This window comes from Neopelma chrysocephalum, unplaced genomic scaffold (assembly GCF_003984885.1).
Source record: "Neopelma chrysocephalum unplaced genomic scaffold, ASM398488v2 Primary Assembly neopelma1_59, whole genome shotgun sequence".
Lineage (NCBI taxonomy): Eukaryota > Metazoa > Chordata > Aves > Passeriformes > Pipridae > Neopelma > Neopelma chrysocephalum.
In genome coordinates, this window is record NW_020897714.1 from 6549742 (window position 1) to 6572774 (window position 23033).

Below are 23033 nucleotides of genomic sequence, written 5' to 3' on the forward strand. Positions count from 1 at the left end.
CAGTCACAATTTTTTTCTTATTTAATAACTTCCCATTTGAAATTTGCAACTCTCTTTTGTGTCTGTGACCAGCTGTCCTTATAACTCTCCTTGTGACCCTCACTAGCTATGATGACAATCCTATGTGATGTTGGCTTGTGAAATACTGCTAATTAATAACAATAAATTAATCATTCTGTTTGAAAGCACTACATGCTAATAAAGTACTTTTTAGAACAAGTAGTGATCAGCACATTGTATCTAAATAGCTTTTAAAAAATTTACTTATTTCTGCCTGTTTTTAAGAATATTGTTGAAGTCAAGTAAAGAAAAGGGAAAAATTTTCAATGGAGAAGTGGCTGCTAAAGAAGTTCAGGTAGTGACAGTATATTTCAGTGATTATGGAGAAAAGAGTAACTGTCTGTTTTTAGCAATGTCAGCTTATTACTATGCAAATACTGAAAAAAGATGTATCTTGGGAAGGGCTCAAGTCTCCTGAGAATAGTGAATCTGAATTTAGACCTCTTGAGGTTGGATCTAGGGTCCAAAACTGTGCTGAGTTGTCTCAGACTTGAATTACAATGATGGTAAATTTAGCATGTTTCAGGCTTCCCTGATAGCCTTTTTATAACTCTGCCTGAATGAATAATATGGAGAAGTGTAAGCAGGTATTTCAGAATTGCTTTAATTCTGTCATAAATATTCCTTTTCTGGTGCATTGTAATTTTATGTAGTCTACCCCACATTGAAAAGGAAAATGAACTTTTTATGATCTTTTAAACCACTTTTAGTTTTAAACGCAAACAATGCGATTCAGATATGCTTTAATTATAAACAAATCAAATCTTTAAAATCGATTGCTATATTCTGATTGAACAAAAGGAAAGTTCTCCTAGATCTAGGGAGAGAATATGAATGTTGGCCCTGCATCTTTTTCTAGTATCATGCCATCCTCTTTATGCATGCTGAAAGAGTGGGATGAGATGAGATCAAATGTAGGAAGAATTATAGAATAGTTATAGAAGAGTTGCTCTTTGTGCCATGAGAAGATACAAAGAGGAAGACTTTGCAGACAGATCCAAACTTCGCTTTAAAGTTCTACTTTACTTGATATTTTGCAGGAAAAACTGAAACCTTCTTTAGCTCTCCTTTCCTATTCTCTGCTGTTTATTCCTGATGGGGATTCTTCAATCCTCTTCCTTTCATAATGGAAAAAATTGTGTAACTATTTGGTACATCAGCTTTATTTTTAAAAGCTCTATTGATTCTGTAATTCTGTAATATGACCCTACAAATTCTAACTCCAGCAGTTAGTGATTTGCAGGAAGAAGCAGAAGAGTTAAGAATAGTTAAGGGACCCTGGAGAGCATCAGACTGCAGGGCTGGAAGCACAAAGGCAAGGGCTTAGTGTGTGGTTAACGGTGCAGAAGGAAAGTGGAAGCAAGATAGAGGACTTTACCTGATCAGTTCCTGAGATGTAAACCACTAGTATAAAGATTAAAGTTTTGGCATTAGTCACTTATTATGTGCTTATAGGAATCATATATTTTAATTGATGAATCAACAGAATACATCCAATAATGAATTCAGATAGCCAGTGAATGTCAGGGGTCTGGGTGGGGGTTTTTTTCCAGTGGTTTTGTATTAATAAATAGAGTAAGAACCATATTTTCTCTTGAGAAAGCAATTTGTTCATCAAAAGATTCTTTTCACAACTTCTTGCATTTAGAATGTTCAGTTAAGTTTCAACACATGTCAAATCATCAGTGACAAGCAGTTAACTTGAAAGCCATCTACAGTTACTCACAAGGAGTTGACCACTGTTCAGTAGAATGAGATCAGAATCTAGTGCCATATCAGTGAATTTGCTACACTCAACACCACACTTTGGTAGCAGTTTTTCTCAAAAGTTAATTAATTGTTGGGAAAGGTATAATTAGCTGTACTGCATGATCTGCTTGTTTTACTTAGCCATTGAGGTGAGAACTAAAGTCACAAGCAGAAGGTTGGAACTACAGTGGACATACCACTGCTTTCATTTATAAACTCAGGTGACTAAGTTGCACAGGTCAGCCTGATGCAATATTAATCTTACCTTATTAAGTGCACTTTTCTTTCCCAAAAGTAGGCATATGGCATGTTTTTTTGTGCTTTGAATATGATGCTCTGTCTCCAGGGGTGTGTAATGGAGATCCTAGTGATGACCTGAAAATGCAAAACATGAGCATAATTACAAATATGGAGGAAATTGAAATGTTCATTAAGAGTTGGGAAGTTGAGAAATCACTTGATGTAACAACCAGGAGGCCAGTAAGAAACTGTACTGAAGATAACTGCACATACTGTATGGAACTGTTAAACAGAAGCATTTTCATCCCTTGTCACAAAAAAGTGAGTACGAAGATCAGAAAAGTTGCAGGTGCAATTGAAATAAAAGTTGTATAATTAAGAAAAGAGTGAGAGATATATGCACATTTTTTGTGTTCTGCTTATTTTCATATTTCAGTTGAACAACTGAATGGGTGGCTTTAATACCTCCATCAAGTTGCCTTTAGTACTTTTGTCACATTGTCCAATGTAAACACGCATTTATATTGATCCCTGTGCTATTATGCTGTTTTAAAAATTATTTATTTTTAAATAATTAACAGGAAATTCTCAAAGGAGAAGCACCAGATCATCATGTCAAGACAAATACGTTCCAAAAGAGTTGTTTTTATTAAATTCTTGCTTGGGGTCACTGGAACTGAAAACCTCATGTTTCTGCTGCATACAACAGTGACTCATGCAGTCTGAGACTTATCTGACTATAGAAATTTCCAGTTAAACAAATTCTGACTCAGTAACTATTATGTTGACAATTTGGTAGCATTTTTTACAGAAATCATTATAATTTTTTTCTGAAAACTGTACTTTCTAATGGAGATAGAGCTGTAGCATGCAGCCTGCCACTAGAGGTGGGTAGTGTAGCACAGCTGCTTCCCAGAACAGAAAATGAGGAAATCCCAAATCTCTGGGGACTGACTTTCCCCACTTAATTAAAAATAAAAAGGATTAATTACTCAAGTGTATCTTTATTCTCAGAGATATGTTCAGATTCCTGATTCACTTCTTGCTGTTCTGCCTTTCTGCCCTTAGTTTGTGTTGGTTACACTTTGGTTTCATCACAGACAAATGCTGTTACAAGTATTGCAGGCAGCTGAACCCCTTCCTTCAAATTCCCAAGACCACTCCTCACTTTTCCCAGATAGAAAAAAAGAGAGGGAGTTCTTCTGAAAGGAAGGAGCTATATTTGCTGCAGAAACTTAGTGGCAGGGAGCAATGGTAAGCAGTTTGGAATCAAGAAGGGAGAGTAGCACCAGTGCAGCACAGTAGTGAATAGGCAGACTGAAACAAAATCTGACTTTTCCACCATGTTACAAACTTATGCAAAAGGAAACAACAGAAGTAAGAAAGGTTGCATCACCTGCATTTAGACTCAGTAACATAGGCTATCAGATCCTACAGATATAGAAAGAGAGTAATAAATAATTCATTCACAGCAGGATTTTATGGAAGGTATAGCAGAAATGTTTAGCTGAGATTGTTGATTTTAGTTGACAGGGCTATACTGAAAAGTTCTTGCAAGTAGTGTGAAAATCTCCTTAGGACTGTGTTCTGTGTTTACTGATGAGCATAAAAAATTCTGGTTGTTTAAGTTTTGTAGAATGAGTGTTCTGAGAAAAAAAGGAGTTTTTTAATTTAGGCACTGCTAGTGATTTTTTTCCCCTTGAGGCTGTATTATTTCTTGTAATTAATGATTTATTTTAATTACATGAAGTCCTTATACTTTTTAGTTCCCAATTGCAATATGTTCCTAGGTGTCACCACAGGAATTTTGTGAGAAGATGTGGATCAACAGTACTTATTTTTGGAATTATGAATGTGATGCACTTTCTGCATATGTAGCTTTGTGCAACAAGCACAACATCTGCATTAAATGGAGAACAGCTGATTACTGTTGTAAGCATATATCTATATTCTATACACCATATGTCTTTAGTGATGAGGCTTTTTAGTGATTTAGTGTTTAGTGATGAGTTAAAAATGTATTAGCTTCTATTATTATTGTAAGTGCTATCTCATTTTATCACAGTGTGGGTAAATCGGGGTACAAGTTCTTAAGATGTATTCTTTTAGTCAAAGTGTCATGAATGAGTTTAATCTCAATTGAATGAGTTGCTTACCTAAAGTACTGTTAAAAGTATAAATGCCTACTTTCTGTGATACAATCATTTGTTCTTACTACCAATTTATACAATGAAATACTGGAAGAATAACAGAAACACTGTTTTTATTCCTTGCAGCATTGAGTTGTCCTGAGGGCAAGGAATACCAGCCTTGTGTGCAACCCTGTGAAGCCAAGACATGCTTAAATAAATGGTTCTATGAAGATTCTCCCTGCTCCTATTTGAGGGAAGACTGTGTGTGTAAAAATGGCACCATTCTGCATAGAACAGACTCTGACCTCTGTATACCAGAAGAAAAATGTAGTAAGTACATCAGAGCAGAGTAGTTTTGCAGATATGATGATATTAACCACAGTTCAGTGTAAGACTTTAAGTTCTGTGCCAGTCCTCAGTAAGTGTGAATCTGGTAGAGATCCATTAAATAGAACCTAGCTGTGTCTCAGGCTAAAGCAGTTTGTGCTTTCAGTTCAGTTCAATTTAAGACCCAGTGCTGATGCGCTTCTGTTGGGGAAAAATGACGGTCATTCTTCCATACCTCTCAAGCTTTTCTTCCTCTAGTACTCAGGGAGGAATAGTATGGGCAGGTTCTGTCCCTTACCTTCACCCGTTTTCATCCCTAGTGAAGCATTTGTTTCTTTGGGCTTTTAAGGTCATCATCCTTCCTTGGATTCCTTTATCATAATGCTTGACAGATGTATTATTTTATGCAATAGTTTTATGCAATTCATAGTTGCTTACAGAAAATGGGAGCTGTCTACTTGTTGAAGGGATGTAATGGGTTTATTCTTCCAGCATGTACAGATAGTAAAGGACAACCCCGCTCTGCTGGGGAGATCTGGAATGGGTCCATGAGAGGCTGTTGTATGCATGGATGTTTAGAAAATGGAAGCATTGTTGCTGTAGAACCTGAATGCAATGAGGATCCACCACCAGTCTGTGAAAGACAAGGAGAAGTTATTGTCAGTGTCATTGAAGAGAGAGCTTGCTGTCCCAAGAAAGTTTGTGGTATGTACCACACTTGTTTTCAGTAACAGAAGTGTAAGGTAAGTGCTTAACATTCACTGGCAGCTGACAAACTTTAGGCAGGATTCAAGGTAACATTTTTCAGAAGTCATTTTCAGGTACTTGTGGCTGGCTGGACCAGGAAGTCAGGCTTCTTTTCTATATAAGAATTGACTCATTGAAATAAATTTTTTCTTAGAAGTTTACCAGTTAAACAAAACTTCTGTTAAAAATTATTTTTTAAGCTCTTGCATGGAATTTATAATATATATCAATAATATATATATATATATCAATAATAAATTGATATATGTTTGATGATAGAAGTACCTTGGTAATTGGGGCAGTCATCAGACCCTGTTTGCTTTCCTTACTAGTGCTTTGGTGTGACAAGCAGTATCCTCTGATCTACTGCTGTTTTCCAGATGGGTTTTCTGTGAGCTGATCACTGCATACTAATATTCTGTCTAGCCATGGTTGTTAGGAAAAAAAAGTAAACTTATTGCTCCTAAAACATTAAGCAAAATGTACTTATTTCTTCTTAACATCTTCAAGGAAAAGGAGAACAAATGGTCCAGCTGATGTGGTGCTTTTGCTCATTAGATACCTGTAACCAATGCTGTATTGTCAATTTGCTTAGGGGAAATCAGTGGGACATTTTAGCTGGCTTTATGTAGCAGAGCAAGTAAATACCTCTTTTAGGAGGGATATAGCTGCTTGCTTGTGTTGAGCTCAAAGGTCTACATGATGGTATGGAGTGCACTTTAAGCTGGCTTGGGCTGCTCATATTAAGTGGATCGCTGTACTAGAAGGTATAAATATCTTGAGCTATAGAACTTGCATTGTGTCTGTCTAAATACACTAAAATTGATTGGGTTTTTTTTATTCCACAGAATGTAACATGTCATTGTGTGATGCCATTATTCCAACATGCAAACCCACTGAAAAATTAGTGGTAGGCTACCATCCCCTGTCCTGCTGTCCACAGTACCGATGTGGTAAGGGAAATACAAAACCACAGTTACTGGGAAGTCTTCCATACTTGCATTGTATGTTGAAAAAAAATTTACATTACAAGTTGTTTTGACTGTTAACAGAATGGGACACCGTAAATAGCACCAGGCAATGAGATATGGTTTTTGTCCTCATTCTCCAATATTTTTTTTGTGTTTGTGTTTTGTGTCATTTCTGATTTACAGTCAATTCGGGGTGTTTTATTTTACTAAGCAGATCAAGAATACATTTTCTTTATCTTTTTAGTATTTTTTCAGTGACTGCTTTTATAATAGTGTTTGTTTCTCATCCTATAGAATGTGATCCTTCAGTTTGTTTCAATGCTTCCCAGCTGGACTGCAGAGAAGATCAATTTATTGTTGAAGCAAAACAGGAAGATCCCTGTTGTTTCTCACATCTCTGTGGTAAGAACTAAGGAATAGTCAAAAATTACGAAACCAGACAATAATTCCAAACCAAGTAACTTAAGCCAGGAATTCTTGGAGAGGTCAGTGAGACTTCACATGGATCAGGCTGATTGGAGCATAATTATTTTTGAGTTTGAGAATCTTTTCTTTCCAACATAATTTTGAACATCGTAGTTGAATTTTGTTAAATTTTTATATAAAGTCCATGAAAGTTCTGTTATATGAGTAATAAACACAATATTACTTGTTATTTAGTCTATTAAATGAATTCACATGTGCTAACTTTTTAGTATTTACAACTTTGTAAATGTCTGATTTTTTTTTTTATATTTAGTTTGTGAATCCTGTATTGAGCCTGTTCCTCTGTGTGATGAAGGGGAAATTCTCACTGTAGACCTTAACACCATACATTACTGTTGTCCTCATTACTACTGTGGTGAGTGTAACTGTTGTCAGTTCCATATGTTGCCAAATTTAGTTAAAATGACAGACTCTGTGTGTGTGTGTGTAGATTTTTTTGATTCAGCATTTAGGGTGGGCTTCAGATATAGACAAAGAGATCTGACTGAAGGTGTCTGTATTTGAGGTAGATTCAAAGTTCTTGGTATGCTCAGTGGTGGTCTAATGAGACTAGTCAGTGGAGTCTGGAGAGGTTATTTAGTTCACCAGACAGAATATAGTTATTTTCATGATGATCTAAATACTGATATATTAACGTAGAACTGAATCCCATGCTTGGAGTGTAAGTATACAATTGTTCATATATTAAAACAGATTTAATAAAACAACTTTCCTGTTGTTGTACCTCTGTTGTACTATTCATTAATGCTTAGGCAGTTTCTTTGCACTTTTAGCTTTCAGGGGAAGGAGTAGACCAAGGGTCCCAAAAACTGCCGGGTTGATTACTTTTCAAACAATGAACAGCCAGAAGAAAAATATTTGCAGTGTAACCTTGTCCATTTCATAGCCTCATAAAACACATAAATTGTGCTATATGTTCTTAAATAATGTCTACAAGTGTAACTGCTTAATTTAAATTGACTCTTATGCTGCTGCCGTCTTGTCCTATTGCACTCTTGCAGGGTAGCTTCAATTAATTAAATTGTTTTCCACAAAGTTTGGAATTTAGTAATTTTTACTTCATTTCTTTCTGTATTTTGGTCCTTTCCTTTTCCTAGCACTTTTGCCCAGGTGAAAGTTTCTGCAGAAGCCTTTGGCATTGTTTTTTGCCAAATTCTGGCAGGTTTGATCTACATCTTAGTGTATGATCTTCTTTCAAAGTCCCAGTAAGCCACTTCTGATAAGAGAGGCAGGCATTTTCTTGTTAGGGTCATCCTAGGATGGCATTTGCTCCCTGTTATCTCATGGGAGTGTGCTTTACAGCACATTTGTATCTGAGAAGAAAAAACCCCGTGTTTTCCAAAGACTATGATTTTAATTGTCTTTGGTACTGGTTATAATGTTGAGTGATTCTGAAGTAGGAAGAATATTAAATGAATCCTGTGTGATGTTTCTGAAAATTTAAACATGTTCTAAGGAAACTAAAATCACTTTTGTAAATCTTTGTTTATTTTTTTAGTTCCAAATGTAATTCAGTTACTTAAAAAACACAGTAAAATTTATGTAACATAACATTATTTAAAAAATAGTATATCAAAAGATATGTAAGCTGGAAAATATGAAGTAAATTTAAGTAAATTCTCATACATATCTTTTCCCCTCATTTAGTTTGTGATGAAAATCTTTGTTCTGAACCTCCTATGATTTGCACAGATGACATGACACCCGTGAAGGAAAAAATACTCGGGCAATGTTGTCCAGAATGGCACTGTGGTAATTATTGCTTTATTCCTTAGTCACAGCTGTTAACTAAAGCTAACAGTTATCTAACTGATTAACATGTTTTTTTTTTCTCCTCAGAATGTAATTGTGAAAACACTACTATGCTGACCTGTAAATTGGTAAGCGGCATTTTTAAGATATTTTTATTAATGGTGTTCAGCCCTGTTGCTCTTCCCTTTATATTCCTTGTTTCAATTAGTTGCAAAGGGTGATGAGACTGACCATGGACAGGGTGGTACAGCCTCCCAGTCCCCAGCTCAAGAACATGATTCAAACAAGTGTCAACTATTCTGTGGAGAAATTTCACTTTCTGTGTTGTAAGATGTCAAAAGAAGAAAAGCAACTGTAATATTGTCCTGTTCAATGTTGACACGAAACAATATGCTGGTAAGGTTTTCTACAGAAATAGTTCCCATTTTTTTAAATAATTAATGAGGAATGAGTTTTATTACCATATATATCATCTGGAGAAATTGGTTTTTCATTAATTATTTATGCTTTAGATGACATTGATATAACATTATTGAATTTAGCTGCTTGGAGAATTCATAAATATTTCCTCCTAGTGTAGTTTGTTGTAATAGGGACTGTGATCTGGAAAATAGTTACGAATGAATATTCAAACTCCTATTATAACCATAGTGATGATATTTTCCATATCAAATGTCCATATGTGAAGACTGCATAACATAAAGTCTAATCAGGGGTTTTAAATTTGAATTTCATTTGTTTTTTGGAAGTAAATTCTTAGAAGGCAATCTTTTACTAATATGGGTATTATTGAAATAACTTTGTATCTCAAGAAAAAAATGTTTTTTATTTACTCAGCTGTTCTTATGCACTTGTAGAGAAAATGAAGTGTTTTTTTCTGTTTAAAGAGATAAATACATTGAATAACTCTGAGTGTGCTGCTGTTTCTTGAGTACCTTTTTCTCTTTTATGAAACCAGGGGTGGAAACGATGAAAGTAATATTTTACATTTTTAGAGAAAAATTGTCTGCTTTAGCACTACTTTAATTGTACATGACTTTGCAAACTTTTATCTTTTTATACTCAGGGAGAAGTTAAAAAAATAGATAATAGTGTTTCCAGTGCTTGTGGATGCACTCACTACATTTGTGGTAACTTTTTCATATTCCTTGTTGTTGTGTTTTAGTTTTCAGCAGAAAGGGCATGAAAAGAAAGCAGAAATAGGATCATACTGACCTTCTCAAATGTAAATGCTCCTTTGTCTTGATTTAATGTGTGTCTACCTAGTTATGCTATTATACTGTCTTTTCTGGATATGAGGCTTTGTCTGCTAGCCCATCCATTTTGTGTCAATTCTTGTGGGATGTAGGAGTGTTGTAAAACTGCCCGTGCTTTCAGAGTCAGGTACAGTCTCTCTGGTAAGGGGCATATGGAAAGCATGTTGTGAAGTGCAGCTGTGTGTGAGCAGTGCAACTGCTCCTAGTCCACTTTCAAGCACAAATGAGACAACATCTCACACTAGAGCAACAAACCTGTTTAGCCAGCACAAGAGTAGGAAGCCAGTCTTAAGATCAGACCTCTGCTCCCTTCTCTCACCCAGCTACCCTATGGTAAGCTAGATTTCAGCTGCACTGTGCATGGGGGTGCTGGAGGTATGCTGCAGTCCTGACAGTAGCCCAGGCTAAATTGTCTCAAGGAGCAAAGCACACATTTATGGTACAGCTTGAGCAGATTACTGGCCTAGAGGTAATTGGAGACATACTAGTTTAATTGACAAAAAGGCTACATTTTGCAATGTGCAGAATAGTTGAATGTCAAATATTAGAACTCTTTAAAAGTAAGAACAACACATTTTTTTTTACTTCCATTGTAGGAACACTATCAATTTTAGGCAGTTTTGCATTTTGTAGAATTTTCTTAAGTTGAATTATACTTCCTCCCCCTCTTTTTTGGTAATTTAAACCACAAACAGTCAAGTCTAAAAGTTAGAATACTTTTGCATAGGACTTTGCCCTACTTTTGTCTTATCAGAGATTCTTTTAATTTGTTTGATGATTTTTTGGTACCATTTATTTCTTTTCATTTTAGAGAAGGATGATGTGTGCATCTTCCAAGAGGTCACAGTACTGAATCCTGGACAGTCAGTAATTCAGTACCTCGATGGAGACCTTTGTTACACTGTACAGTGTTTACAAGAAAAAGATCAGAACACAGGATACAATGCCATGCATTTCACAATGATGAACTGTTCCCAGCGATGTGAAGCTGTGAGTATTCTTAAAATACAGGAATGATGCAATTTGTGAGCATGGCTGCACAATTAGGATAAAAGTTTTAGTGAAAACTTTTGCTAGTCCTGTTAACTCAGCAAGAATATGAGAACTTAACAGTGATGATGTGTACCTTGTGTCTACAGGATTATTTTTAGAGGCAGGTTCTATCAGCATATGTAAATGTATCTATCTGACCATCCTTCCATCCATCCATCCATCCATCCATCCATCCATCCATCCATCCATTCATCTGTATATTGTTTTTCTTGGTATTTTTAGTTTTAGAAATCAAAGAATTTCTGTATCCTATATGTTTAAAAATACTTGCTTGTTTTTTTTTCTTTCCTTTCTTTCCAGCATCAAATATATATTCCTTCCTTCAGTCACCATACTTGTTGTGGTATGTGTCAAAATGTGTCCTGCTCTTTTCATACAGAGAATGGAACACTTATTGTGTATGAGGTAAGTGTCTTTGGACACATTTTCTATAAAGATAAGTAAATGTCATAATTTATTTAAGATTGGATATGCTCCAAGTGCAGGGAAGGGTTCAAATTGTAACTCTAAGTCATATACTGTGATTTAGATGTGTTTGGAGCTTCAGAGTCCACACCAGGACTCCTATGTCCCCCTCTTCTCAGGGCCACTCTTCTTATTCTGGTTACTACAGAAAGGAAGAGTGCAAATTGAAGCACTGGGGTTTAGGATCTTGATGATGTGTGTCAGCATTCCCATACTTGGAAATTTGGATGTGACCATAACTTGGTTCATACTTTCCACTGCTTTCAGAGCAAAAGAAACTAACTGGCACAGATACCTTTAATTCTGCATTAGGACACCCATGCTGAGCAGCGTGCTGGAGAATAGAGCCATGGCTCCAGGGAGGAGTAGCCACTGGTAGTTAGAGGATGGCCTTTCCCCTTGTCACCTCTGAGTGGTATGCAAGACTTTCCACTTCAGTAGGTACTACAGCATGAGGGCACCAGTTTTAGAGACATTTGAAGTTGTAGATAAAGCTGAAATGTTTTGGCTTTCCTGACAATGGCTTTGGTTCATATATTCAGGAAGGAAGCACCTGGAGCTCCAACTGCACCAACTACAAATGTGCTAAGACTGCTGCAGGGGCTATCATACTGGGATCGAGTGTTGTCTGCCCCCCGTTTAATGACACTGACTGTACAAAGGTTTGTACTTAGGGTGAGGTAAGTGACAATAACTGCTCTGGAGTTTGGCTTACACTTGACAAGGCATGCATAGGTCATGTAGTTCCTTTAAATTAAAAAAGTGGTAAGTAAAAACATGTAAACTAGCAATTTGCAATTATTTCCTATGCTCCTGTTTGCTTTTCAACTGACAAAGTATCTGTGAGCAGTATAAAAATTTGGTTTGGGTCTTGATGACTGCTTTTAAAATATTGTGGAATTGGAATCATGCTTAACATACCACTATATAAAGTGCTAACCACGGTGTCCTACTTTAGTTCAGAATAACACTTAGCCAAGTTCATAGTGCACATAGACTAAATAAATCAGACCAAGCAATCCAGAAATGCTGCATATAAAAGTTGGCTATATTAAAAATTCCTTAAGTTGTGCAAAGATTAGGAAGATGACAGAGTATATAAAAACTTTATTATCTTTTAAAATAAACTTTTTATAACATAATAAAAAATATCATACATGAAAGGGTATCTACCTACATCATATATCTAAAAATGTAAATGTGGCACGCCCATATAAACTGCTTTGAAGAACATCTGTTCTTCACATACACTGCATATTTGTTTACAGTTTAATTTCTAATTTAATACTTCTCTAACTTTATAATACTTTTAATTCTTGCATTGCAGTACACCATATATTTAATATAAACTATGAATAATAATAAATATATATGTAGAGAGGGTAAGTACCATTATTGACCATTAATCTGACTACAGATTATGAATTTAGCACAAGTCCTACTTATCCATTGCATTTGTTTAAAAAAATCCTGAAGAAGGTACACTATCTAAAATTAGCGTCTGTACTACTTTGACTTTATGCTTGAGTTTCTTCCTTGGAACCATTTTGACACCATCTATTAAGATCTTTCCTTAGTAATAATGGTTAAGATTTTAAAGAATGGAGCCCTATAATTAACTTCTTGAGTTAGTCTGACCTGTTTTTCAGAGATGTTGAACACAGACTTGAACCAGTAGCTGAGAAGAAAGCTCTTCTGACAGGCATCTCAGGATCATTCAGGAATGTGGATTTAAGTGTCTGAGTTTAAGTGCTCCAAAGTTCTTGAACAACTTATTCAGTGATTTTTCTTCAATGATATAAATAATGTATGCTCGCATGAAAAGATAGAAGCTAAAAAATGTCTTTCGTCTGTTCTGTTAACTGCTTGATATGCAGTTCTGTGCTACACACATGAATTTTTTTAAACTATCCTAATAAGTTTCAGTGATGGGGAAATAGACAGTAGTGGGTGATATAAAAACATGCTTACAGAAACTAAGTGATTTATTCAAAGGAGACTAGATCATATGCCAACTGAACACTACTGAACTTTCAGCAGTGATGAGTTTGGTTTCAATTTCAAAGGTTGTAAAGAATTTGTGAACCAAAGCTTCAGCTGATACATATCCGTGTAATTATCTTCATTTCAGTGATGCTACTTTTTATTAGATGAGCATCTTTAAAACATGGAATGTCTTACCTTTTCATCAGGCACAGTGTTTTTTGCTATATTCCCCTTTTATTTTCCTAGAATGGAGGAATTGTGCAGACGTATAATGATGGCTGCTGCAAGACCTGTAAGTGTTGAAGGCTGCAATATGTGCTAGTTTTGCTTTGATTTTGGAGGGCTTGTTTTTTAACCTCAGTTGCTGGGACATAAAGAAGGAAAAAGCATGCAGTCCCCCTGCAAATCACATAAAAATTGTTGTAGTTCCCTAACTACTCTTATTAAAAGGTATTGCTTCATTTGGCTGCTGACTTGGTGATTTTTAACATTATTGTTCTGGAGTATAACCAAATCTCTCCAAATATAATCCAAGGGAGATTAAAAGTTATCTCAATTAAAATAATGAACAAATTCTCTTTATTGCTAAGATGGCTCTAAAATATTACCTATATGATTTTCACCATAAAAAATAAGGATTTTTCCCCCCTAAAATTGATTCCTAATTCAGTAACATTTTGCAATATGTCTTCAAACCTATTGATTTATTCTGTATCCCTAATATGTATTTTCTAGGGCCAAAATACTGGAATACTTTTTTAAAAATCCCAAATGAGGAAAAGTTATAGTAATACTGAAGATAGTGACTCCTATATAAAATCAACTTCTTAGTAACTGGGAATACGTACACATTTTCTGACTATGTAACTTTAAAATATGATGAAATGTGACTCAGGCTGACATAAAGACTTCATAATTTATGCAATTTTAAAAATTGATTGATAACAAACAGATTTTTGCTACAGTTTTGACTAAGAAAAGTTTTATTACCTAGATATATAATTATTTATATATAAAAACCCCTTGCTGTATAAAATTAATTGTGTAGAGCAAGAACATGTTCAACACTTCAGAAAATCCTCCCCCTCTTTTTCGGCCATTTTTGACTTCAGCATTAGAGTAAAATATATAAGAAAATTGGTTTTTGGAATTTTTGTAGACAAGTGTTTACTTAATATTGACTAGCAAGTCACAGACACAACCATATATTGTACAGTTATTACATAAGACTGAAGTGCAATGTATTTTATATAATTTGGTGAAAAAAGAGAATATTGATATTTATCTAATACAGAGCAATGTCAAGTTATGCTAGTCTTATAAAGTGAACAGTAAATATTGATATTCTATTGTATACAAAATGTAGAAAATAAAGGGTATTTTAATACAATATAGTACATTTTTTAATGAGAACCACCATAGAGAAATAACACACCAAATTGTGCTACAGTCTTAATGACAATATTCTTTCTCTCATGAGATAAGCTGTGTTGAAAAATATTTAACTTCCCCTCAAAATTAGGTTGGTTTTTTTTAGAAACTTAGTCTTAAAAATTATTGAGTATTTGTTTTCTTTTGATCAGGAAGATTTATAATTTTGGCCATATTCTGTGGCCTCAGGAAAGGCATTGTTATACTTCAGAAATACTTGCTGAGGTGGCTGCTAAAAACCCCAGATATAATTCAAACAATTATATGCTATTTGATTTTTATTTTGTTTTATTTTTAACTAAAAGCATGTGCCCTGTGGTGAAGCAGTTAAGAAGAGTACTTATAAATAGAGCTTGCAACACGTTGGGGTTTTAATGGGGACAAATAACTTTTCTGAAAGACCTTGATTTGATGCATGCAAAGTGAGTGCAAATATTTAATTCTTACCTTGCCATAGAGAGACTCATTGCAAAAGTTTGGTTTAAAAGTAAGCATCATTCCAGTTTCGTGTTAATCAGGAGTGTAATAAAGTTTAGGTCATCTTTAGTGAGACTTGAAGCAACTGCGGAGTTTCTAAATTGTAGAAGACTAATAGGAAAGCTTATCATCTTTTATTAAAAGAAAAATTGCAGTTGGCAGTGTAAGAATTAATGAAATGTCATTTATACAGAAATGTTTTTATTTCATGAGAATCTTCTATTCCTAATGATTCTGCCAGGTTCTGGATTGGGTCTATTACCCTTTGCCATTAATCCAGTAGTGCCTACTGATAGTATTAATTGTGAACCAGGTATTATTTTTAATACTGTATTTTCCTTTTTTTGATAATATTGTAAGCAGTACTTGATATATATGTCATAGCTGTCATCATCATTAAATGTTGCCATGCAGTTAATGGTTCTGGGTCTGATACTGAGAGGTGCTGATCCTCTGTTGGTCTCCCAAATCAGTGGTTTTGTAAAGCCCAGTTAAGGTTCACTGCTCAGCACCTGTCAGAATTAGGTTCATCCATTTATGCTTATTCCTCCTGCTCTTGCTGAAATTTGTTTTAGCACATGAATTTACTGTAGTGGCTAGTGGTACTATAAAATGTTACTGAAAAAAAATCATAATTCTGAGTACGGTTACCAAGAGATTCTAAATCTGATCCTAGGTTTCTGAAATTATTGATGGATTTTTTTTTTTGTCTTAAAATAGAACAAGAGTGCGTGTTATTGTCTGGTCTCACCTTTGCAGATGTGGATTTATGCTGTATTTCTTCTTTGTCACAAATAATATGCTTTACAAAGTTAGGAAAATGTTGAGGGTAGGGCGGAAACATACAATTGCAACCACTTGGTAATATATACTTTTTACACCAGAAAATACAGAATGTTACAAAACTGTTGCATTACACTCATAATTCTTAACTTTTTAGGATAGGTAAGTCACAGAAACTCATTGCGAAATAAGGAATGAGTAACAAAGCACATCTGATATTGAATGCAGATCTTTACAGTTCAGGGTTGGGGAGAGAGAAGTATAGCATCAGTCTTCATTAGACATCAGCACTTTATATGCTGAAATGTCATAGGTATGTCTACATGACTTGTAGCAATACAAAGATTGCATTGTCTACATGTACTCATGCTGGCAAACACTTTCTAATGGAAATACCACAGAACTTTTTCTTAAGTGTCTCTGAGGAAGAAAAAGCAAGATATTACAGGCTAACAACTTCAATCATACAGCAATTTGCTAATTCAGTAACATAATCTTATTTTATTCTGAATGCACAGATTAAAATCTAGCTGTACTCTGCAGCAAACCTAATTTTTAAATACTCAGTGGAGCTGTGGTTACAGAATATCTTGGTTACTCAGAGCTCAGTTATCATAGAAAAGTGCTCACAAACTTCTGGGTAACAGAAGAGTTGTTCTTTTTGTGTACACCCAACCATGAAGGCATGTGTGGAAGGCTGAGAAACTCTGCTGAATAGTGCTTATTATTTTATATGCTGGATATCCAGAATGGTTCCACAGCAAAACTGATACATGATTTTGATGGGAAGTGAAATAGGAGATCTAATTAACTTCTGTTACACAGATAGTAATAACAGTCTGATATGGAGTGCAGCATGAAAAATTATATTTTTAATTTTTAATATGTTAAAAATGGCTTTGCACTCTACGGTTTTATTTTTCAAATAGAAGGAAACAACTCCTGTCAATATCTCCCAGATTGTACCTAAAAATTCAGTATTTCCCTAATCCTAGCTCTGTATGCTGAGTCAGTGCTAAATGCTTCAAATCTAGTGATAAAAAGTGCACCATATTTAGCAAATGGGTGCATCTCTCTCTTTCAAAGCTTCCTTGAAGGACATATTTTTCAAAAATATATAGAAATTATATAATTATATTTAATTTTTAAACCTGCAAAATAGCATCAGTGTAATCACATTCACAGCTTCACCTTCTCAATGTTAAGTTCTGAAAATTTTCTAAAATGCAGAATTGAAATCCTATTTGCATTCAACATTCCCAATAAAACAGAATTAATTCTAATACTATTCAAAAGTATTTGAGACATCTTTTTTCCTCATTGCTTATATTTGTCTTGCCATATGTGCAATTTAAAATTATATTCCTATTTTAATATTTCTAAAATCTGTATAGCTTATTTGGTCCACTTGATGGCTCATATGTGCCAGCTATAAAACAAATAATTCTGCACAAGAACTATTTAATAATATATAAGATTTAAAAAGAGATATGGAAGTAATAGTTTCTGTGTGTACATTAAGGAAAACAAAGTATAATTATTTAAATTATGTTAATAGTTTTACTTTTTGTAGTAGCAAATGCAGTCCGAAGGTGTATTGATTCAGTATGCATTTTCTGTATTTTATCAGGCAAAAAGGAAGAAAGAATTTGCCAGAAAATGACAATCAGGACAACCATAAGAAAAAATGACTGTATAAGTCAAAGCCCGGTAAGCATAAAAGAGCTGTTTTGATGCTGGGCCTGTGGCATGCCAAATCAAGTACTAAGAAATTGGTTAGAATGAACAACAAGCAACAAAAAAAACTACTGTCTTCTGAAAAGCAGACCTTTCACCTTAGGAATGTTATCCTACTCATAAATGCAGTAAAACTAGCTGTTCCTATGACTGAAACACTGAGCCCTCCTACTGGAAAAACATCTGGCTTCAAATGAAAAATACACACCATAATTGCTTGTGACTAATGAAAGCATTGAACTCTCTGGCACAAAAAAACATCCCACTCTAAAAGAGGACTAGAATGTTTCAACTTACAACGTGATGGAAACACTGCTCCATTCCTCTTTGAAGACCTTTACACTCTATGTGTCTTCTCCTGCACATAGCATGGGTCTCCATATCATAAATTCTTGATCCCATTTATTTATGTGTCTACTTAAGACATCTTATTTCTCAGCTTTTGTGTAGCCCCATCTACAAAACCATGGATATTTCCAAGTAGCAAATGTATTTCTCATGTAGCACTTAAAAGAGAAACATTTGACGAAGTAGCTCAAGGCTTCCAAAAGGCCTCTGGTAAGATTCTATTGAAGTACCTAAACAATCATTAGAGAAGAGGCAAAATATCATCACATATTAAAAGACATCCTGATAGAAGTTCAACAGTGATATGTTCAAATTTTAATAGGAGGAGTGTGTGGTGTATTTATTTAGTTTTAGAAGAAGGGTTGGTAAAGAGTGAGTATAAATATATAGATGAAATTACAGTAATTCTCCAGTTAAGAGAAGATGCTGGAGAGCTTCACAGTTGCTTTAGTAACTGTAGTACAATTTAGGTTAAAGGACAGCAATATGACAAAATAAAGACATGATATTAACTAAATAAAGTATATTAAAATGAAAGATTTTGTCAAACCTCAAAGTTTTTTAAGCTAGTTGAAAAGATCCTTGCCCTGTCATCCAGTTTTTTGAAAATCTCTGCTTTCCAGCTGACAGAAAGGCTAACTAAGAGCTACAACATTTAGGGAAATGGATAGGCAGTGGAAACAAACTCATTCTAGAGTATCTTACAATTCAGTGCTGCAGTACTAATGAGAGTACTCTGTGGAGCTGTGGTGCTTCTGTGTTGCTGCAGAACTACAATGTTCAGAGAGGAGCAATAAGAATGTTGGCCAGGTTATGTCTTGAATGACACAACAAATGAACCCTTCCTTTTTATGACTTTCTATTGTAGAACATATTTCTTTCCCTCTCTAACCACCTTTGAAAAAGACTCACCACCATCCCACTTCTATTTGTATTACAACCCCCTTCTCCCAGTATCTTCTTACTCCTAATTTCCTTGATGGCTGCACACCCTTTGCACAGTCCAGATTCCCTTACCCTTCGCCCAGAAGTACCTCCAGATTTTCATGTCCTCAGAATTCCTATTCATACCCTTAGCTCCAGTTCCTTTCCTCTCCAGCTCCCCTACTGGCACTCTTTTTCAGTTGCGTGATTTTGGCCAATCCGATGGTGGTATCTGCTGTGACTGGTTTGGAACTACATACACGTTCTTTAGCCAGATTAATGCTGTCAAACTTTGGAAAGGGCAGAGTATGATTACATTTCTTTAATTAATAACTGGAATTATTAGTGCTTAGGACAAAGTATTTTTTTACCCCCGTTAAATTTCAGGAAATTCAAAAGCTGTCAGAGTAACTTTTTGGTCTAGTTTGTATGGATATGGCACGTTTCATCACAGGCTGCTTGGAAGAGAGTGTATCAAAGCATCTTTCATATACCCCACCTGCATAAGAAATCAGATCTAAAACTATCACAGAAAGAACTAGATCTAGTATAGCTGTTCTCAATTTCCCAGCTATTAACACTGCTTGTTTTAATTTAAAATTACAATTTTTTTTTCTGTCAGATTATCAGATAAGAGAATTCCTCAGATAATGTAGTAGCGAGAGAAAGTGACTTCAGTCTAGAGCACATATAGTTTTCTAGCCATTCTGTGCCCTTGCTGATTTGTTACTGCATCTACTTTTTGGATATATTTCTTAGAGTGATAACAAAGCCCTCAGTCACAAGCAATAGGAATAAGAATGGGGAAAGCTTTTCCACTGCTATGCTTTTCCTCTTGAACCTTCAAGGAGAAAGATAGACTTCCCTTCATTTTCCTTAGAAGAATTTAACTTTTCATCAGTGAACATGGAAAGGACATGGATTCAACTGTGCTGTTTCGAAGTTGCTAATTTTTAAACTGCGGGTTTGATTTTGGTATGCACAGCACAGTTTGCTCAAGCTTGAGACAGAACACATGATTAAACAATAAAGAACATTTTAATTAAAAAAAATATTTTAAACGTGGCTAAACTTAGAATGAATGAATTTTAGAAGTTAAAACAATTTTTTAGACCAGAGTCCTTCTCAAATGTAAAAATGGGTTTTAATCACGAAGTAGTTTGAAATGTAATATTTTTGCAACAAAATTTAAGATGTCTAATTTCAGTTCTTATTTTACTCATAGATAAACGTGGCTTCTTGTGATGGAAAATGCCCGTCTGCAACAATTTTCAATGTCAATATTGATAGCCATTTAAGATTCTGTAAATGTTGTCGAGAAATTGGAACACGTAATCTGACTGTGCCACTGCGCTGCTCAGGAAATGGCACTGAAATTATGTACGTCCTTCAGGAGCCTATAGACTGCTCATGCCAATGGAACTGAACATTACTGTGGATAAAATTTAATCTGAATAAATGAAATGAGTTTCCTTTCACCAGACATGATTTTTTGACCGTGGATAGTTGTAGTACTCTGCAGGGATATAAAAAAGTCCTCAGTTATGCTTTATAATGCAACTTTTCACAAATTTAGTAAAGATGTTTTTTATTATTCTCCAAATTGTCTTTTAAAGTATTGGCATGTATAGAAAGAAAAACGTAAATCCTTTTGGACAAGGTGTAATCATCATTTGTTTCTACTCAGTGGCTTTCTGATGAGCTGTTGAAAACTGGTTAACATCTGTGTTTCCAGTATTTTAAAATTTTGGATTGTGGCTACCTATCAAAGTTGAGAATTTCTCAATGGTTCATTTACTTTGAGACCTCCAGTTGAAAACTATCAGTGGTCCCGTGTTTAAATGGGAAAGAAGCAAATTAGCATTTTGAGAATGACTGAATTATTTATTTAAAAAGTAGAAAGTTCAACTGCAACACTTTTTTTCTTCCTTAAAAATCTATCGTTTGTCCATTAAGCTGTTATCAATGATTCTACTCTGCTTACACTGTAAGTCACTGAGAAACAACACCACTATGATCTGTAAGTACTTATAGGAAATCTTCAGAGTACACAGCAGAATCATAATAATATCTTTAAACCTTAGACATATATTTAATTTTTATGTATATTATAAATATGAAGCATGACTAGGCAAATGCTGAAGATTTTAAGCTTTTGTGCCTTTATAAAAATATCTAAAAGCTGTTTCTGCTATGAAAAATTCTATTTTATATCCATTTTTCACTTTTCACAGAAAAGAAATTGGGTACCTACTAACTATAGAGTAAGATTCTATGTATATATATTTATTAAAAAAAACCCAGAATGTTTTAACTATTCATAATGGGTTTCTTCCTTTGTTTTCCAGTCTGAGGATTTGTATTCAGTATATTTTTATAAAAAGCATTTTTTTAAAAAAATACTGAGGTTTGGACTATTTACTGAATTTACGCTTCACAATTTTTGAGTCCAGGGAAAAAAAATCAGGTAAAATAAATGTTTTGAAGGGCTTAGGTGAGTTATTCATGCTCAATCAAGCTGTGAATGTCCATGATTCAGCACTTTAGGCTGAATGTAATCTCCCCTTCATTAAACATACTCTATAACCTTCTCTTAAAAATTAGGGATACAATTTTGGGCTTGTTTTTATAAGATTACTTTGCTTTATAAACTCACTGAATGAAAAAGGTTCAAAGTATGACAATATTTTCCTTATCATCAAAATTGATTCAGAATTAAAATTCTTGTCTAAAAGTCTGAAAACCTTTTGACAAACAGTTTTAATTTTAAGCTGTTATCATTTAGTTAGAAAAAGGTTGGATTATCACATAAGTTATTACAATGAAAAGTAAGTAGTATAAAATTTAAAAACCCCTTTAAAATCCAAGGCTACTTTACTACTTTGTGTGACAAATCTTTAAATGTTTGTTGTATTCAGTTTGATGGCTTATAAAGAAAAATAGCTTACCTAGGAAAATCTATCTTTACTAGCAAGACTCATCTACTCATCCATATCCTTAAAAATAGTGACTTGGTTTAAAAATTAAGGAAGAATCCATTGTATTATCAGTAAAATATTTAGCCATTCTAAGGAAATAATGATAACCCAGTGATCAAAATAAAGTGACACTTTGAGAAAACATATGCTTCATTTGCACATTTTTATGATTTTTATGGCAGATATTTCAAGTTGTATTAGATACCAGGACCTAGAACCAAAATGTTCTCTGATACTGCTGTTAGAATTTGTGTACAGAAACTTTTCATGTGGGCGAGAAATAAAATTTAAATCATAGTCGTAGCCATAGTTTATTTACTCTTACAGGAAATTAAAAGGACAACTTTTAAAAGAAAAATATATCCTTGGAGCCTTTTGATTTTTTAACATAGAGATAGGAATCCTATATTTACATTGAGTTTGACCCAAAACTTATTAATGAATTTAGCATTTGATAAAAAGGAAGCTCTCACAATACAGCATTTTTTCCATATAATCACTGAACACTTTATGTGTTTTGATTTAACAGCTGTGCATTTTATAAGACGTGTTTTTCTAAGATTTAGAGCTGTATTTGTAATTAAAAAGAATTTAATAAGCATTATTTCCCAGAGTGATAATAAATCAGTGTTGATGCAATAATTTACCTTTGCCACTAAAAATGAATGCTAATGCAAAGTCTTGGGCAAACCTGGAAATTAAAAAAGCAGTTATGTTTAAAATTAACTTCATGACAACCTGTAATGATATTAAAATGGTGTTAAAATATTTTTTTCCCACTCACCCAATTTTGTTTTTTAAAACGCAACTGTAGAGGCTGAAGCCTACCGCAAAATCATACATCTTCAGTGTGGCTGGATAGGGTGGCTCTAAGGTTATCATTTTACGATTAAACTTTGAACTTGGGTTGCTTTGGCCTGGTCAGAAAGTGAACACGATTGAAACCCATGAACCATTTCCTAGACAGCCAACCCACCACTGTTACCTCCATGAAGATGACATTGGCACAATGTGGTACGTTTTATATAGTGTGAACTAACCCTTGCAGGCTTTGCAGCTGATAGAACGTTTGAATGAGCCTGCAGTGTGGCAGGACTGTTCTGCTCCAAATGTTTCCTCTGTCAGCAACTT

At 34.5% G+C, this 23033-nt stretch overlaps 1 protein-coding gene across 1 annotated transcript in view; it reads left to right on the top strand.

Moving 5' to 3' along the window:
* Positions 1 to 21102, top strand: part of OTOGL (otogelin like) — an 89240-nt gene extending 68138 nt beyond the window's left edge. Inside the window, exons 41-57 of the mRNA XM_027680368.1 lie at positions 2156 to 2370; positions 3840 to 3981; positions 4326 to 4511; positions 5001 to 5213; positions 6104 to 6208; positions 6521 to 6628; positions 6966 to 7067; positions 8360 to 8464; positions 8552 to 8592; positions 9531 to 9594; positions 10532 to 10710; positions 11074 to 11178; positions 11781 to 11900; positions 13471 to 13516; positions 15374 to 15445; positions 17546 to 17625; positions 20150 to 21102. Coding sequence (XP_027536169.1) covers positions 2156 to 2370; positions 3840 to 3981; positions 4326 to 4511; positions 5001 to 5213; positions 6104 to 6208; positions 6521 to 6628; positions 6966 to 7067; positions 8360 to 8464; positions 8552 to 8592; positions 9531 to 9594; positions 10532 to 10710; positions 11074 to 11178; positions 11781 to 11900; positions 13471 to 13516; positions 15374 to 15445; positions 17546 to 17625; positions 20150 to 20350 — 2084 coding nt within the window. The 3' untranslated portion in view covers positions 20351 to 21102. The remainder of the gene's footprint in view (positions 1 to 2155; positions 2371 to 3839; positions 3982 to 4325; positions 4512 to 5000; positions 5214 to 6103; positions 6209 to 6520; positions 6629 to 6965; positions 7068 to 8359; positions 8465 to 8551; positions 8593 to 9530; positions 9595 to 10531; positions 10711 to 11073; positions 11179 to 11780; positions 11901 to 13470; positions 13517 to 15373; positions 15446 to 17545; positions 17626 to 20149) is intronic.
* Positions 21103 to 23033: the final 1931 nt, after the last annotated feature.